The 16,832-nt window shown below is 36.8% G+C and overlaps 4 protein-coding genes across 6 annotated transcripts; 3 read left to right on the forward strand and 1 right to left on the reverse strand.

The window, feature by feature from the left end:
- The first annotated feature begins 2,382 nt into the window (after positions 1-2,382).
- LOC109146496 (NAC domain-containing protein 82-like) lies at positions 2,383-6,462 on the forward strand. Of its 2 annotated transcripts, XM_019294150.1 has the most exons (7): positions 2,383-2,503; positions 3,040-3,200; positions 3,306-3,598; positions 3,745-4,016; positions 4,331-4,693; positions 5,548-6,037; positions 6,185-6,462. In XM_019294150.1, the coding sequence occupies exons 3-7, from the start codon at positions 3,433-3,435 to the stop codon at positions 6,199-6,201; spliced, it is 1,308 nt and encodes a 435-aa protein (XP_019149695.1). In that variant the 5' UTR covers positions 2,383-2,503; positions 3,040-3,200; positions 3,306-3,432; the 3' UTR covers positions 6,202-6,462. The 2 variants fall into 2 exon arrangements, with proteins under 2 accessions (XP_019149695.1, XP_019149694.1); XM_019294149.1 differs by having other exon boundaries at positions 3,040-3,598.
- Positions 6,463-6,523: 61 nt separating this feature from the next.
- On the reverse strand, positions 6,524-7,584 carry LOC109146497. Of its 2 annotated transcripts, XM_019294151.1 has the most exons (3): positions 7,146-7,583; positions 6,970-7,032; positions 6,640-6,879 (listed from the first exon to the last, which is right to left on the reverse strand). In XM_019294151.1, exons 1-3 carry the CDS (start codon positions 7,260-7,262, stop codon positions 6,727-6,729), a joined length of 333 nt encoding a protein of 110 aa, XP_019149696.1. In that variant the 5' UTR covers positions 7,263-7,583; the 3' UTR covers positions 6,640-6,726. The 2 variants fall into 2 exon arrangements, with proteins under 2 accessions (XP_019149697.1, XP_019149696.1); XM_019294152.1 differs by lacking the exon at positions 6,970-7,032 and having other exon boundaries at positions 6,524-6,879; positions 7,146-7,584.
- Positions 7,585-10,305: 2,721 nt separating this feature from the next.
- On the forward strand, positions 10,306-12,140 carry LOC109193848 (anthranilate N-benzoyltransferase protein 1-like). Its single transcript, XM_019344681.1, has one exon. It carries the CDS (start codon positions 10,521-10,523, stop codon positions 11,931-11,933), a length of 1,413 nt encoding a protein of 470 aa, XP_019200226.1. The 5' UTR covers positions 10,306-10,520; the 3' UTR covers positions 11,934-12,140.
- A 1,105-nt stretch (positions 12,141-13,245) lies between these two features.
- On the forward strand, positions 13,246-16,664 carry LOC109146523 (pentatricopeptide repeat-containing protein At3g22670, mitochondrial-like). Its single transcript, XM_019294189.1, has 2 exons — positions 13,246-13,444; positions 14,494-16,664. The coding sequence occupies exon 2, from the start codon at positions 14,592-14,594 to the stop codon at positions 16,332-16,334; it is 1,743 nt and encodes a 580-aa protein (XP_019149734.1). The 5' UTR covers positions 13,246-13,444; positions 14,494-14,591; the 3' UTR covers positions 16,335-16,664.
- Positions 16,665-16,832: the final 168 nt, after the last annotated feature.

Here is a 16,832-nt window from a genome sequence, read left to right on the forward strand (position 1 = left end):
ATTTATGAATGTCCGTGATTTCGGACGGGAATGTGTAGGCATGGTTCCAAAGTGAATGTGCTGACATGAATTCATAATTTATGAATGTCCAAAATCTTTTATTCACCTCAAATTAAAGTGAAATCGCAAAATGTGAAAATAAAGAAGAAAAGTCACACAATAAATTAAGAAAAAAAAAAAAAATAACGATGTACTAACACCGTTGGAACCGTGTTCACCATGAATAATGAACACGATTCCATGGCATAACGTCCCATTTTCCCAACCCACGGCCGGCCCTCCAACTTAATTATATGGGGCATGTTAGGGTTATTTGAATCCTATTATGCTACCAAGCCCACAAAAGCCCACCATGTATGGTGCACACTATTGCAAAACGATATCATTTTGATTAAAAAATGCGCGTCTCATTTAAAAAAAAAGTTTCAGTTTCGATTTCCCTCAACAGTATTATTGCGGATATATAGTTATAAATTATTGTGGATATATACTTATGAATTTGTGGATATATAGTTATGAATTTATGGATATTTAGTTCATTCATTGTGGATATTTAGTTAATTCATTGTGGATATTTAGTTCATTCATTCTGGATTTTGTGTTATTCATTCACTGTGGATATATAGTTATAAATTTGTGAATATATAGTTATGAATTTGTGGATATATAATTCAAATTATGCCCAAAAAAAAAAATGCTATTACTGAGAATTGAACCTGATTTTTTTTTTTTAAGTGGGACGCACGTTTTTAGTCAAAACGACATCGTTTGTGCACCATACATGGTGCACACGGTTGCACGGCATAATTTGCGAAAAAGTATACACGGGATGGGACCGACTCAACCCATTTTGACAATGCTCCTACCACTGTTGCAAAAATCGTGCCTAGGCGCCCTAGGCGATCCCCAGGCGCCTAGCGATTTTTTCAATATTGATTCTTACCATGGATGGGTTTTAATTTTTACGGGGCGTTTGGTTGGAAGGAAGTAATTAGGTGAGAAAGGAATTGTAATTCGGTGAAAAAGAATAAGGTGGAAACAAAATAGGAATTCAAATTACGTTGTTTGGTATGGAGAAATATAATTATTGAAATTGAGAAGGAAATAAGTGGTATAAAGACTAAAATATCCTTGTGTAATAATAATAGTAATAACATCCAAGGGTAGTAATGTCATTTCATATGTTTTTCCTTTCTCAAATTCATGGGGATACCCCGTGAATTGCAATTCAACAAAAGGAGGGAATTGCAATTCCCTCAAACCAAACAATGTAATTGAGACATACACTGAATTGCAAATTAACTACAGCTAAATTACAGTGAACCAAACGCCCTGTTAAGGGTGAATAATTCTCAAACTTAATAATGATTTATGTAGCTTTGAAATGGGTTGTCGAGTGAATGGAACATTATTTTTATTGCACATGTTTTCCGTTAAACTCATCGCAGCAAGATATTTTTAGTATGCTTCATAACACAAGAGCAAGTGTTTGTCCAATGCATACTTTTAGGTAATGGTTGTGAAAGAAGTTATACAACAAGACTATAAGGTTAACATTATCCCTACAAATCTCTCCCACTCTAAAAAATGAGTCTCACTTCCACATCATCTCATTTACAAATCATCTACTGTTCACACTACATCCCTAAAATTCATCACACTCTAAAAAATGAGTCCCACATTCATATTATATTATAAATATAATAATATTAAAAATAATAATAATAAAAAATCAAAAGATGCGTGCTTGGCAACCCTTTTCCGCAACTTTTCAACTTTATCCTCTCATTTACAAATTCTCTCTCTTACAAATTTTGTAAATTTTCTCCCCTCTTACATTACACTTGACATTAAATAATAATTTAAACAAATTATCTCTCTTGCCAAGTAAGCTTGCCAACCCCCAATTTGCAGGGATGTGGTTAGCCTAAGCTATAGGCCAGGTGGTTCATCGTGCTTTAGCGTAAAAAGGTTAGTCAATAAGTGTGTTTGTAAAATAGTTAGTCATTTTTTTATGGGTATTATATTCAGCTGCATTTATTATTGTATTATTAAACTTTACGGAGTATTTATTTATTACCTATTAAAGCAAATTGAAATATAAATAGTTAAACCAATATTATAATTACTAATTAGCAGTTGACTCCAGTATAGAGGGAGTAACATTTGATGGAGTAGACAAAAATAGAAAGGAAATAAAACAAGATCCATCATAATTTCATAAATACTTTAAGGTAAAATCCAACCAATGAGAAGCTTTAGATTGCGGAATAAGCGTCTTGGTTTCCCGCGGTACAGTGTACATTCCACGGAACCACACACGCGCTCGCTCTTCGCTCTGCTACTAGAACTCTCTAAATTCTCTATATAAACCCCGATTTCTCTATATTTTCGTTTTTTCTCTTTACGTATAGCACTTGAGTTCCTCGATTCCTATTAGCCCTCCTCCGCCTTTCGCCGTCTTCTTCCGCGTCACCCTCCTCCCTCCATTTCCCTCTATCGGGTAAGCTGCTTATGATCGCTTATGATTTGGTATGGGTTGATTTCTTCGATTAATCGATTAATCGTTTCATATTTATAGCCGATCGAATCGGGTTATAGGGTTTTTCAGTATGAAGTATGAACAATTGATAATTGACATCAGTTTAGGTCCTTTGATCCTGTTGTGTTTATGCTTTACAATCCATTTTCTGATGTTTCTGGAAGCTTCCTTGTGCCAATTTTCAGTTTGTGTTTAGTTATTATAAAAATCTTTCATTCTTAAGACATCGGTATGACAGAGGATACATACACATGTTTTTTTTTTTTTTTTTTTTTTTGTTTTCATTTAAAAGTGGGCATACTTGGACTGACTTTATGAAGCTAGTTGAGCTCTATAAAAGTGTCAATCTGGGATTTTGTTAGTTTTATTTTGATGCTTGCTGTATCTGGGCTTGAAGTGTTTGAATGTGATAGGGAATGCTTTTTGATTTCTGATCTCTGGGTTCTTTTTTTACGGAGTTGTTACTGGAGGCTGATGATGTTGTGGTGAAACAATAGGTCTGTGTTGTGCTCCAAATGTCTATTGATTCTTGTGAGAAGCATCGATTCTTTGTTCGGGGTTCTTTCTTTTTCATGAATCAGGGAAGGTTGTGGTGTGCACTGAAGATCTTATTTCGGCATTGGACTTGACAATTAGTTGACTGCAGTGTGCAAGGGAGGTGAGGGACTTTGGGACTGGTGCTTATACTAGTTTTCTGTTTCCTAAGGAGTAGTTAACAAACTTAGCTCTTTCATTTTCTTTTGCTTATTTTTTTGGATCACAGACAATACTGTTGTCAGTTGGTATTTCCCTTCTCAACGAACTTTAGATTCTTTTTCTTTTTCTTTTTTTGGGGGGAGGGAGGGTCATTTACTTCACTCAGCTGCGTGGTGTTCTTTCGCCATTACTGTATGGCAAATACAACCCTTCCTCCAGGATTTCGCTTTCATCCAACTGATGAAGAGCTGATCATGTACTACCTAAAGCGCAAGGTCACAGGAAGAAAACTTCATTCTGAAGCTAAGCGTGCTATACCAGAGCTCAATATTCGTCTTTATGCCCCATGGGAGCTTCCTGGTAATTTTTATATCCTGATTACGTTTTTCTCTTGTTTGCTTTGACCATTATGAGGTGAAGGGCAACACTCTACAGGTGCTATTTGCTTGTGAATTACTGCTGCATTCTATGCATTTTAATATTGCTTTTCTGTCTTTCTGCTGCAGGAAAATCTAGAAGTAAAGATCTTGAGTGGTATTTCTTTTGTCCAATAGAAAAGAAGTATGCAAGTGGGTCTAGAATGAAGCGGGCAAATGAGACTGGTTTCTGGAAAGCCACAGGGAATGATAGAACTGTTACTTATAAAGGACGAACTGTTGGAAAGATTAAAACTTTAATTTTCCACCAAGGTCATGCGGGCAAAGGGATAAGAACAGATTGGGTTATACATGAGTACCGGATGGAGGACAAGCATTTGGCAGATGCAAGAATTGTTCAGGTAGTTTTATTCTTTCTCTGGTCAATGGAGTGGCCTATTCAGGAATTCTTTCTTCTTGTTTGTGACTTTCTGTTTGTACTACCATCATCTGGTGGGGCTGCATATTTTTGTGAAATAGATCTTAACAAAGTCCACTATCTTCTGTGAGGTTCCATCATCTTAGACACTTAATTGAGAAGCATAGTATTCATTACCCCTTTTCTGCCTGCATTATTAGGTTACAGGGTGCATTTTTCTTATTCCACTATCAGCTATTAGTGGCAATTTATTTTTCTCCTAGTTAATTTTGTGGTGATAATATTTTGGCTCTACAGGATTCATATGTGATCTGTAAAGTATTTGAGAAGACTGGATCTGGCCCCAAAAATGGCTCACAGTATGGAAGGCCATTTATTGAGGAAGATTGGGATAATGATGATGTATGTGCTGAACCAGATCTTTCTGGTGTATCTCCTGCTATGCCTGCACCTACTGATTGCCAAAGCTGCCCGGTCGGCATAGAGAGCACTTCTAATTTTACTTTGGTTGAACCAGGTCCATCCTCTGCTGAACCTGGTTCATCTTTGGCTGAACCTCATATTAATGAGCTTCCGGAAGATGCTGATATGATTGAGTTGTTGTGCCCATTTTTTATGGAAGAGAATGGCTTGCTACCAATTGAGAGTAACAATAATAAGGTTTGTCCTCTAGTACTTTATCAGCATTGTTGAGTGTCAAATGTGATAATAATTTGGTTCTTCTATTCCTTGTTATTTTGGATAGTGATCTACATGGAACATTTGGGTTAAAATGAATTATTATGGCCTCTTGTTGGTACAAAGATGTACTATGATGCTGATGTATACACATGTTTTTTTAGGAAACAGCATAATACTTTATGGTTATACTGGTGAAATTGTATGGCCACTGATGCATCACCACCTCTTTTCTTATTCATCAACATGATCTCAGATCTGAACTTCACAATCCATTTCAGCAGCTCACTAGGCTTCAGAATGTCCATATGCCATTTTTCATTCTAGTGTTGCACTATGCTTTTACTTATTTTAGCAGAGATTGAAACAAGCCATTGTTGGGGCATATAGGTTTTCTTTTAATCCGTTTTGCTTTTAAGATAAGCTTTGAGTATTGAATTTGATGCAAGCAGCATATAGTTATACTCCTGTTGATTATATGGTTTTGCATTGTGATGCTTTATTATTCCAAATTGATTTTTTCTCATCGAACCTTTTGTTATTTATTGAATTCTTATGTGCATTCTCTGAGATCTACTACTACATTATTTTGTGACTTTAAAATGGCCAAAACTGTGTTTGAAGTATTGACCAATTGTTGAGTGTGAGATGTGATAATAATTTAGTAGTAGAAAAGAGGTGGTGTTGTAATGTTCCTGAAGAATTATTCTGTTTCTTCATAAGTGTGTCTTGAAGCATTGACCTACTGTTGTCATGTTCCTGATTTTTATTTTTATTTTTTGGTTGGAGATTATTGTATCTGTTTCTTGACAAGTGTTCCTTTCATCTTTGTATAGAATATGAGTGATCTTAACCAAGCAAGATCTGTAGAGATAGCAGCATGTAATGATGGAGATGATATCTATAATGGCCTAGGAGGTTTGGATAACTTGCCAACGCTTGATGAAGACGGATTTTGTAATACCCGAAATCCATGGGAAGAGACTACTGCATACTATGGTGACAGTGATGCATATATTAACCAAGCAAGAAGTGTAGAAGTATCAGAGTGTAATGATGGAGATGATATGTTCAACATCTTAGGATACCTGGGTAACTTGCCAACAACTGGTGAAGACGGATTTCCTAATATGACTATGGCTGCTGCTGCTGGATATGTGGAGCTTGATGATCTTTTGAAGCCATTAGATGAATCAAATTGTGGTAGTGAAACTCAGCACTTGTATCCATTTTACAATAATGTGGAACAGTCCCATATTAGAGGCAATACTACTAGTGGCAGTAATCCAGTGGCAGCCGAGGAAAACATCCATCCAAAACCAAAAGGTGAGTTAAAATTGAACTGCTAGCATGCTAAGACTTGAGACTTTATCATTGAATATATTTTATTTTAATAGATATTATATGATTGATTTGAAGTGTTGAAAGTGAAAGTAAGTAATTAAATGGTGATTTTGACACAAATACATACAGGATACAATTCATGGTGAATGCTGACAGTTGGGAGTGATGGAGCAGGCAGATTGATGGTTGATAACCAATTAAGTTACATTGATGAAGAGCAACGTTGTGATTTTTGTTTATAGATTGCTGGCTGGCTGGCTGGCTTTGTGTTTTAAGTTTGAACCATATTCCATTTTCTTTCACTTCAGACTTGAATTGGTGTATGTACATAATTTGTATCTTCTTGTCATGGATTTAAACCAAACCGAACCAGTTGATTTTATAAAACAACAAAGTTATTATTATTATTATTATTATTATTATTATAGTATTCCCCAATCCCCATGCAATGAAATGTATGTTAAGAATTAGATGTTGGGAGATTAAGATGATGGATGCATAATGCATACGTACAAGGGAGGGATGCAATGTCTCTTGCCTGTACATGTTGTACGTACGTACATCTCTTATTATTCTTTTTGTCTTCTTCTTATAGTAGAACAAGAATAGTAATAATAATAATATAATATATGAAGGAAGGAATGTTATGTATGTATATATATATATAAAAGCTAGAAAGGCGCAGATGCAATATCTCTTAGGGCAGATGGAATTCTCAACAAGTTGTATGAACCCTCCTCTTCCTCTTCATCTTCTTCATACTCCATCATCATCATCCCCTCATTATTGTCGTCGTGTACACAATTAACTACTGGCTCTAGCCCCTGCAAATTAAAACCATCATCAATAATGATACCCAGGCAGGCCAGCAAAACATGGCCGGACGGAGATCAGAACTTAACATATAATCATACCTGGGTGAAAATTCTTAGAGCTTCTTCAATACTCGTAGTGTTCAACACAGAAAGTGCAGCCTCCTTTTTATAATTCAATTCATTAAACACATCCAATTTAGATACAGATGCAGATACAAAAGCAGTTAAATTAAAATGAAGTATACACAATTAATTAAGACGACATATATACATACCCTAGCGAATTGGAGTTGATGGATATTGAGCGTCCGAGGTTCATTCTCTATTGATGATTTCCTGTCTAACGGCCGGTACACCAGCACCGATGTCGACGACGAAGACTCTCCTCCCATTCTTATAATTCTCGTTCCAATCTATCTTCCCACAACTTAAACTGCTGGCCTGCCTATATATCTATCTATCTCTCTCTCATCAAATCCGCTCCGCACGTACTTACTTGTGTTGTGTTTGTTTATCGGATGGGATCGGATCCATTTATATTATATATACCCCGGACCCAACCTTTTGGGGCTGGGAAGAGCTACTGAATCACGAAATGTCACGTGGCAGATTTTGCTTAGCTCCGGGGATGGGTACGTGGGAATTTCAGGTTAGATTCATCCAAACGTGGCAAATAACGGTTACCTACCTATGTTTTTCAGTCAAGAAACGGAGCCCAACTCCAACTTCTCAAAACATGTGGGTCGCAGCTTTGCGTCTAATAAGGCGCCCCGTCGCTGCTGGATGGGACCAATCGTACGCGCCCACGAATTGCCACCAACCCCCTCACTTTCACGGACTCGTACACGTGTATGCCTAATTTTGCTTTTCTTCATTTTTTTTTAATATTATATATATGTTGCTTATTAGAATATCATGAGGCGGTTATATATATGTATACAAGATGAAGACATGCACCACCATTATATATATCAATCATTATTGTATGGACCATGGTCCACACAAATTGTGTAGACCATATTTTGTCTATTGTAAAATAATGTACATTCAGTACAAAAATAATGTACATTCAGTAAAAAAATAATGTACATTATATTCAGGGGATGTACATTATTTTTGTTCTAAATATACATTATATTATATAATGTACATTCAGTACAAAAATAATGTACATTTAGTATATTAAAAATGTAAATTTTGTTATGGTCCATATAACATTGTGTGGACTATGGTCCACACAATAATTTGCCTATATCATGCGTGATAATTTCTTAAACCTTTATTTAATCATAATTAATTAATGCAATAAATTAGATTGAATGATTAAAAAAACAAAATAAATTAGTGAATGGCCCCGTGCCCGTCCCTTTCCGCAAATTATGCCATGGAATCGTGTTCACCGAGAATGGTGAACACAAGGCAAAACGACGTCGTTTTTAGACAAAAAAAAAAGAAAATTTTGTGGATGTGGAGTTAACGGCGTGCGTTTGATCAAATTATGAATTTTCTGTTATGAGATTATGAATTTTATGAAAATTCATAATCTCATAACAGAAAATTCATAATCGCATAAAAGAAAATTCATAATCCCACAACTGAAAATTCATAATCTCATAACAGAAAATTCATAATCTCATAACAGAAAATTCATAATCTCATGGTTCCAAAGTGAATGTGTAGGCATGGTTCCAAAGTGAATGTGCAGGCATGGATTCATAATTTATGAATGTCCGTGATTTCGGACGGGAATATGTAGGCATGGTTCCAAAGTGAATATGCAGGCATGAATTCATAATTTATGAATGTCCGAAATTATGAATGTAATGAAAATTCATAATCTCATAACAGAAAATTCATAATCGCATAACTGAAAATTCATAATCTCATGGTTCTAAAGTGAATCTGTAGGCATGGTTCCAAAGTGAATGTGCAGGCATGGATTCATAATTTATGAATGTCCGTGATTTCGGACGGGAATGTGTAGACATGGTTCCAAAGTGAATGTGCAGGCATGAATTCATAATTTATGAATGTCCGAAATCTTTGTTCACCTCAAATTAAAGTGAAACCGCAAAATGTGAAAATAAAGAAAAAAAGTCACGCAATTAATTAAGAAAAAAAAAAAAAAAAGATAACGGTGTACTAACACCGATGGAACCGTGTTCACCATAACGTCTGGTCCCTTTCTCAGTCAACATTTATTTGGTCCATTGTGGATTGATTCATTATCATCTGGGCAGGTAGGCCAGTGCCCACCATCAACCATTCAACAAAATATCTCCATCATAATTAAACTTAAAAAGGCTATTTTCATGATAATATGATTCTATGATTAGACAAGCAAGAAACCAACCACGGTCCACGGCATATCAATAATAATAATTGCTCCGTATATTATATTATTATTATACATCAATCACTAATTATAGCACTCAATAACATAATTTCATCATGCATGTGTCCAATCTTTTAACCCAATACACAACCCATACAACTTCCTTTCTAAAAGCTGGGCTTATATTTATGAGTTGATGTTTAGTGGAATGGGCAGTGAACAACTCCAGCCAGCTCAATGCACGATGCTGATGATGGACTTTAGGAATTCTCAATAAGTTTTGAAAACCAACTGCAAAGCTGTATCATTAGAATAAATAAGAGATAAATACAAGAGCGTTGACTCCTAGACAGTAATATAATTTCAGTTCCCAACTTACCGTGGCAAGAGCGTGGACAAGTTGATTTCCAATCTTAAGCCTAAAAGCTTAAAAAGAAAAACAATAACAATCAATGAGAGTGATACAGAGTCGCCTCTTGGACAAGATCAGAGTGATACAGAGTTGCCTCTTGGACAAGATCAGAACCTGACAGTCAGATTCAACCCCAGCATTTGAGAGTTCTACTACATACATGTAATGTACTCTCACTTACTCCTTCAATTTTATTCCATGATGTGACAAGACTCCAATAAGTTATTTTTTCCAGGGTTTCAATACAAATATCTACACAAAGTTTTGTGTGTGGAAGTAAAAATTGAGATTAAACCTAACATTTTCCATTTTAGACACCCTTTGCCTTCAATCAGGAATTCTCAATAATTAATTAAGTTAACAAGTACCCAGCAAAAAAAAAAAAAATTAAGTTAACAAGTACAGTGTATAAATCTAATCTTTCACTAATTAAATGCTAGTGGAGTTATAAGGCGGTGGCACCATAGTGGGTACATTTTCGACGGCAAATAGCTAGCAGATGAATTGACTCATGGAGGGAAGAATCATCGCCCGCACAACATAACATTATGCTCAGTGGAGCAACGTATGAACTAATAAATGAATGTCACGTACTTTCCTTAAAAAGTGATAGAGATATAAAATGTTTTTAATGATGAATGCACATAAGTATATATATTTCAATTCGTCTGGGATAAAAAATAAAAATGTCCCTCTTCTTCCAACAAATTATATATGATATTAGTGCACCGTGCCCAAATCGATCACTATCAGTAGTGGCTAGGCTACTTGCATGATTATCATCATGCACTTGCAAATTCAATTCAATTCAACCATTATTGCATTCTATTCTGCTCTTCTATTTAAATTCAATGTACGTAAAGTATCATAGCTGCAAAGCAAAGCAAGCTAAGCATTCCAACAATGGCCGCGGTTGACAGCTGCAGCGATTTCAGAGTGGATTTCATCACAGAATCTGTAGTCAAAACTGTTGGTCTCACACCCAAACCTTACATTCTCACCCTCTCAAATCTCGACCTTTTGTCCGGCCGCTTTCCGGTCACCTATTTATACTTCTTCCGCAGCCCAAACCAGTTTCATTCATCATCGCCAAAAATCATTGACAACTTGAAAGCTTCACTTTCCCAATGCCTCTCTCGTTTCTACCCTTTCGCCGGCCGAATAGTGCCAAATCCAAAGACCGATGAGCCTGAAATCTTGTGTGACAATCGTGGCGTTTTGGTCGTGGAAGCACAGGCGAATATTCGTTTGAAAGAGCTCGAATTCTACAATCTCAACAAGTATGTGGAGAGGGGAAAGCTAGTCCCGGCCTTCCGCCAACGCGGCGGCGACGATTTCGCGGTGCAGATTCAAATCACACGGTATACCTGCGGAGGCTTGTGTTTAACGTTCACGTTTGACCATGCCTTGGGAGATGCGAGTTCCTTTGCCAAATTTCTGACCACTTGGTCGGAACTAGCGACCAACAAGCCTCCCTCTTGTTCTCCGGACCACCGGAGATTTCTCCTCCGGCCAAGGTTTCCTCCCAGGTATAACACATCCTTGGACGAAACCTTCGTTTCCTGCTCCCTTGACGACATACTCAACATGCGGCCGCCGCCTACACTACTCTCATCTATCATGCTCAAGCGCCTTTATTATATCGACGCATCAAGCATCCACAAACTCCAAAAACTGGCTTCTGAAGAAGACGATGGAATTGGAACCAGCAGGAGGCGGACAAAAATCGAGGCATTCTCGGCTTATATATGGAAGGTTATGGTGAATGCCGTCGACAAAAGCCATAACAAGTGCAAGATGGGATGGTTGGTTGACGGGCGGACAAGAATTCCAGGAATTATGTCGGATTACATAGGCAATGTTCTGTCTCTAACCTTCGGAGAACTGAGCATGGATGAACTGAAACACGGGACCATATCTAAAATCGCGAGCCATGTTCACGCGGCAATCTCTACAGCAACAAACGCGGAGCATTTTTTGGATTTGATTGACTGGATAGAGTGCCATAGGCCAGGGCTGATGCTGTCGAAGATGGTGTTAGGGCGAGATGGCCCCGGCGCGGCGATTGTAGTGTCATCAGGACGGCGGTTTCCGGTGGGCGAACTGGAGTTTGGGTTCGGGAGTCCGGTTCTTGGAACAGTTTGCTCCACCATAGAAAGGATAGGAGTTGGGTACGTCAATCAAAGGCCAAGTGCCAGAGGTGACGGGTCTTGGACGGTGTCCGCTATCTTGTGGCCGGACATGGTGGCTGCACTTGAGTCCCATTCAGAATGTATTTTTCAGCCCATCACTGCTCACGATCTGCACTTATCATGACTTCAATCTTGTCATTCAATAATATAAACTCTCAAAGTGAGGGGCTTCCAGGTCTAGTTTGTGTGATTCATGTTCACTTGAATTACCATAATTTATATCCTCTCAAATGCTTTGTCAGGTTGGGACGGCAAATTATGCTATGCGCAGGTGCGCACGACTCTAAAACGGCATCATTTTCAGGGAAAACGACGCTGTTCTAACTAAAAAAATAAATAAAAATTGTTCGAAAGGCCGTTAACCGCGTTAACAGTATATTCGTTATGAAATTATGAATGTACAGTTATAGAATTATGAATATATAGTTATGAAATTATGAACATAGAGTTTCGAAAATTATGAATGTTCGGTATGGAATTATGAATATACAGTATGGAATTATGAATGTACAGTTATATAATTATGAATGTACAGTTATGGAATTATGAATGTACAATTATGAAATTATGAACACAGAACTCTGACATTATGAACTTACAATTATGAACATAGAGTTTCGAAAATTATGAATTTACAGTTATTGAATTATGAATGTACAGTTACGGAATTATGAATGTACAGTTATGGAATTATGAATGTATAATTATAAAATTATGAACACAAAGCTATTAATATATGCTCCTATAACGAAGCGGTCTGAAATTAAATAAAATAATAAAAAAAGATAACGATGCCTGACGGCACCGTTACCGTGCCCATGATGCACGCTGGGCACGAGTCCACAGCATAACGCCTCGTGTGGAACCCTTAGAGCTTAGGGTTGGTTCAACCTTTTAAAAGAATAATATAAACTCTCACTGAAAAATTAAATGCTAAATTTCATCAACCGGCCCAAATCTACCCAATATAGTATCTGTTCATAATTACTTTATTAGAAAGTGTCAATACTATCTTCATTGAGATAAAATCTATAAACTTCCATTAAGAAAAGTCACTTTGTGCCTCTACACCATAATGTACCAGAGGATTGTATTCAATTTTATCAAAATTTCACTTATATTGAAATGTATAAAAAAAAATATGATAATGCTATTAATGATTGATGGAATAAAATAAAGATATTTTTGAATTTTAGGTTTACAATTATAAAAATAGGAACAAAATTTATGTTTTTTTTTTTTTTTTTTTGGTTTAAATAATGCTGGTAGTGTCTTGTTATGTCAAAAGAGGAAATAGGAAGATGATTAATTATTTAATATGATCAAAATATTATTACTATTTTAATTTTATGATGGAAATATCAGAACAGGAGATAATGAATTTTTTGGGGTAAAGTTTACTATTCAAATACAATGGAGGGGCTAAAAAATTATATTTTACCTTATTAAATAATTTGGGGGAGGAAAAAGTAAATTCAGTTGGTGCGTCCGTGAGGGAATGAATATTCAGAGGCGGAGAGTCACCGCCGCGACGACCGTAGACGCAACGATTGCCGACCGTTGATACCGCCGGCACACCGTCACAACTGATGGTCGACTTTATAAATGCACCTGATGGTCCTGTAAGCAACTCAGGTGAGTAAAAATGAATTTACTCGTAGCTGATTGGAATTGAAATTGAAATTGGGTGAGGTTATTATTATTTAATCTCATAATACTGATTCTCTGGCCTAGGCCTAGGCCTCCACACCAATCTGCTTCTACTACTCAATAGAGTTTGCGGTTTCATTCATCATCAACCTATTTGTCACAACTGTGTTTGCTAAGGCATTCTTTGGGACTGACCAGGCTAGCAGCATTCGTCTGGGGAATGCTGTCCTGGGCAGTATTGTGTTTTAAAATCTTTAGAATTTAATTTGATTTATATATTTTTGAGTTTGCTTTGAGATCATGCAACTTTATGTTTCCTTAAGTTGGTTTTGTTTGTCAAATAGTGAGTAAAGCTGTAAAGAAGCAGCTGATGTAGTCTGCTTTGCCCATAGTTAAGTTCATTTCTATTTATTTTGATTTTAACAAACATGTGTGCACTTCAAAATCATACCGTAGTATATAATTTTGTCCCTTCATGAAGTTGTTTTGCTTTCAAGTATTGATTTGACCTGGAGAAGAAACTGCTAATGCAATCTGATTTTGCTAAAAGTTTTTAGTTGCTGAAATGCTACCAAACCAAAATGAAGTTTGAAACTGAACTTATTCAAACCGAACCGAACTACAATGTTAATCCGAATGGTTTCATTTTTTCAAAACTGAACATACCGAAACACCCACCCATATCTATGAGTTTCCACATCTATGCAGTTAAATTGTGTAATTCAAGCTAATTTTACGTGTTTTTATTCGGGCAATTCGGAAAAGACTAATCAACTACGTGCTCAGGGGCATTTTTCACTTGATGTCGTCTTCCATTAGTGCCTCAAGCCCATGGGGTATCCTTTCTATGAATAAAGTCCTATTTAGAGTCTCCTGAGCCATCATAGCTAGACATTGGCACATTCATTCCTTTTAGAATACAGTTGGTTTATGTCATTGATCATTTCACCTGAATTAGCATCTGACAATCTAACACAAGCATGTTTCTAGAGCATGTCTAGTGATCGCCTTTTTTTTTTTTGGTATACAACCAGGTGTTCGCTCATCCGAGTTACCTGGGACTAGTTTCAAGAGCTCTGCTGCAATCACTTTTTCCTGATCATTGCATTTCCAGCTGCTAGGATTCTTGAGAATGATATTGAAATTTAAGCACTTCCAGCATTTCTGGCGTTTACAGAGTAGAGAAGGTTTGAACTTGTGTAGAAATAATGTTTACTGTGGTGAAGGGAACACGATGTTGACCAATACACTATGCACAGTGACGGGGATGAGTGAAGTTGATAAGCTGCCTAAGATGACCGAGTCTCCAGAGCTTCCAGGTTGGGTTAAATTACCAGGGAAAAGCAAACAGGATACTGATATGTCTGAGGATGATGATTTTGTAATTCCTTCATTGTGGAGCTGGATTGAAAATGACAAGTTTCAGAGGCAAGAAGTTGGTGCCAACAGTTTGAAAAGTGACATTGTTGATGTTGATAAGATTGGTGAAACCTTGAAAAATCATTTCAAGTCACCTGATGCTGTTGTTCAAGCATTAGGTGCCTGCAATATTGATGTGTCTGAGGATTTGTTAGAGAAAATTCTCAAAAGATTCAGCTGTGAGTGGATTAAATCTTATGGGTTTTTTAAATGGGTTAAACAGCAGTCAAAGTTTAAGTTTTCCCCTGATTTGTACAATCTGATGATCGATAACCTAGGGAAGGCAAGGAACTTTGTTGTAATGTGGGAATTAGTGAAAGAAATGAGTGATTTACAAGGGTATGTTACGTTGGATACAGTCACTCTTGTCATTAGGAGGCTTGCAAAGGCTGGGTACTATGAAGATGCAGTTGAAGCAATGTCAAGAATGGAGCAATTTGGAATCCAGAAAGATACATGTATGGTGAATATATTGATTGATGCATTGGTAAAGGGAGGAAGCGTGGAGCGTGCATATGATGTTTATTTAGAAGAAAAAGTTCATATAGCTCCAAATCTTCGTACATTCAATGTGTTAATCCATGGGTGGTGCAAAATTAGGCAGACCGAGAAAGCCAAGAGGACCATCCAAGAGATGGTGCGACATGGTTTTGCTCCAGATCCTGTTACTTACACTTGCCTTATTGAAGCCTATTGTCGTGAAAAAGATTTTCGCAAAGTTGATGCTACTCTAGATGAAATGCGGAAGAAGGGGTGCCCTCCAACTGTGGTTACATATACAATAGTTATAAAATCCCTTGGACATGCAAAGGAAGTTAACAAGGCTTTAGAGATATATGAGAAAATGAGGGAAAGTGGTTGTGTTCTTGATGCTAATGGTTACGGGGTTCTAATTAACATCCTCTATAACTCTGGGAGACTCAATGATTCCAGTGATGTATTTGAGGATATGTCAAAACAGGGAATCACTCCTCACCTGCTGACATTCAATACTATGATCCGTTATGCTGCTAAGAACTTGAAAGAAGAGGAAGCTCTCACATTACTTAAGAAAATGGAAGAATGTCAATGCAAGCCCGACCTTAACACATATGCACCATTGTTGAAGATGTGTTGCAAACTGAAAAGAATCAAAGTATTGTCCTTTTTGCTGAACCACATGTACAAGAATGATCTCAGCATGGATCTTGGGACATATGCTCTTTTGATTCGTGGGCTAAGCAGGATTGGGAAACATGAGCAGGCTTGTTCCTTTTTTGAGCAATTAGTTCTTAAAGGAATTTTACCAACAGACACCATCTACACCAAACTGGTTCAAGAATTTGAGAAAAAGGGCCTTCATAAAGAAAAGGAACGGATCAATCAACTGATGATTGAAGCTAAACTGCACACTTCTGAAGATAAACAGCATGGTTCAAGTTTTCTGGGCATTCAAAGTTCAACAAGGATCAAGTAAAGCTACTCTTTGTGGTCCATATTCTTAGATAGAAGGTAGTTTTTAATTTCATCCCTTTAAATAGCATAGCTACTTTCAAGAACACAATTGACCTTTATGGCAACTTGGCAACAACCTCTTAGGAAAGCCAGAACATCCAAGCTAAGTTTAGTAGATGGTTTGATTTAATTTTAGTGACTTGAAATGGGGTGTTATTTCCATTTTGTGTCCCTTCGTGGTAAGGTGGCATGAAATGCTGGTGACTTTTGCATCCGTGCTAGTTCACCTATTACTAGTTGCTTGTAGGAAATATGCATGCTTAAACATTAATGAAAATCCCATGTTCTTTAAGCTTATGTTCACGTACTTTCTTAACCTCTCAGGTTTTCATTCTTTTTACATTTTGGATTATGGCACTGCATATGAAGTTGTGATTGTGTGTATTTGTGATTTGTCTCTTTGTGTGTGTGTGTGTTTTTTTTTTTTTTCCTTTTTAAGTGAGAAATTGGAATCAAAGAA

This window comes from Ipomoea nil, unplaced genomic scaffold, assembly GCF_001879475.1.
Source record: "Ipomoea nil cultivar Tokyo-kokei standard unplaced genomic scaffold, Asagao_1.1 scaffold1932, whole genome shotgun sequence".
Classification (NCBI taxonomy): domain Eukaryota; kingdom Viridiplantae; phylum Streptophyta; class Magnoliopsida; order Solanales; family Convolvulaceae; genus Ipomoea; species Ipomoea nil.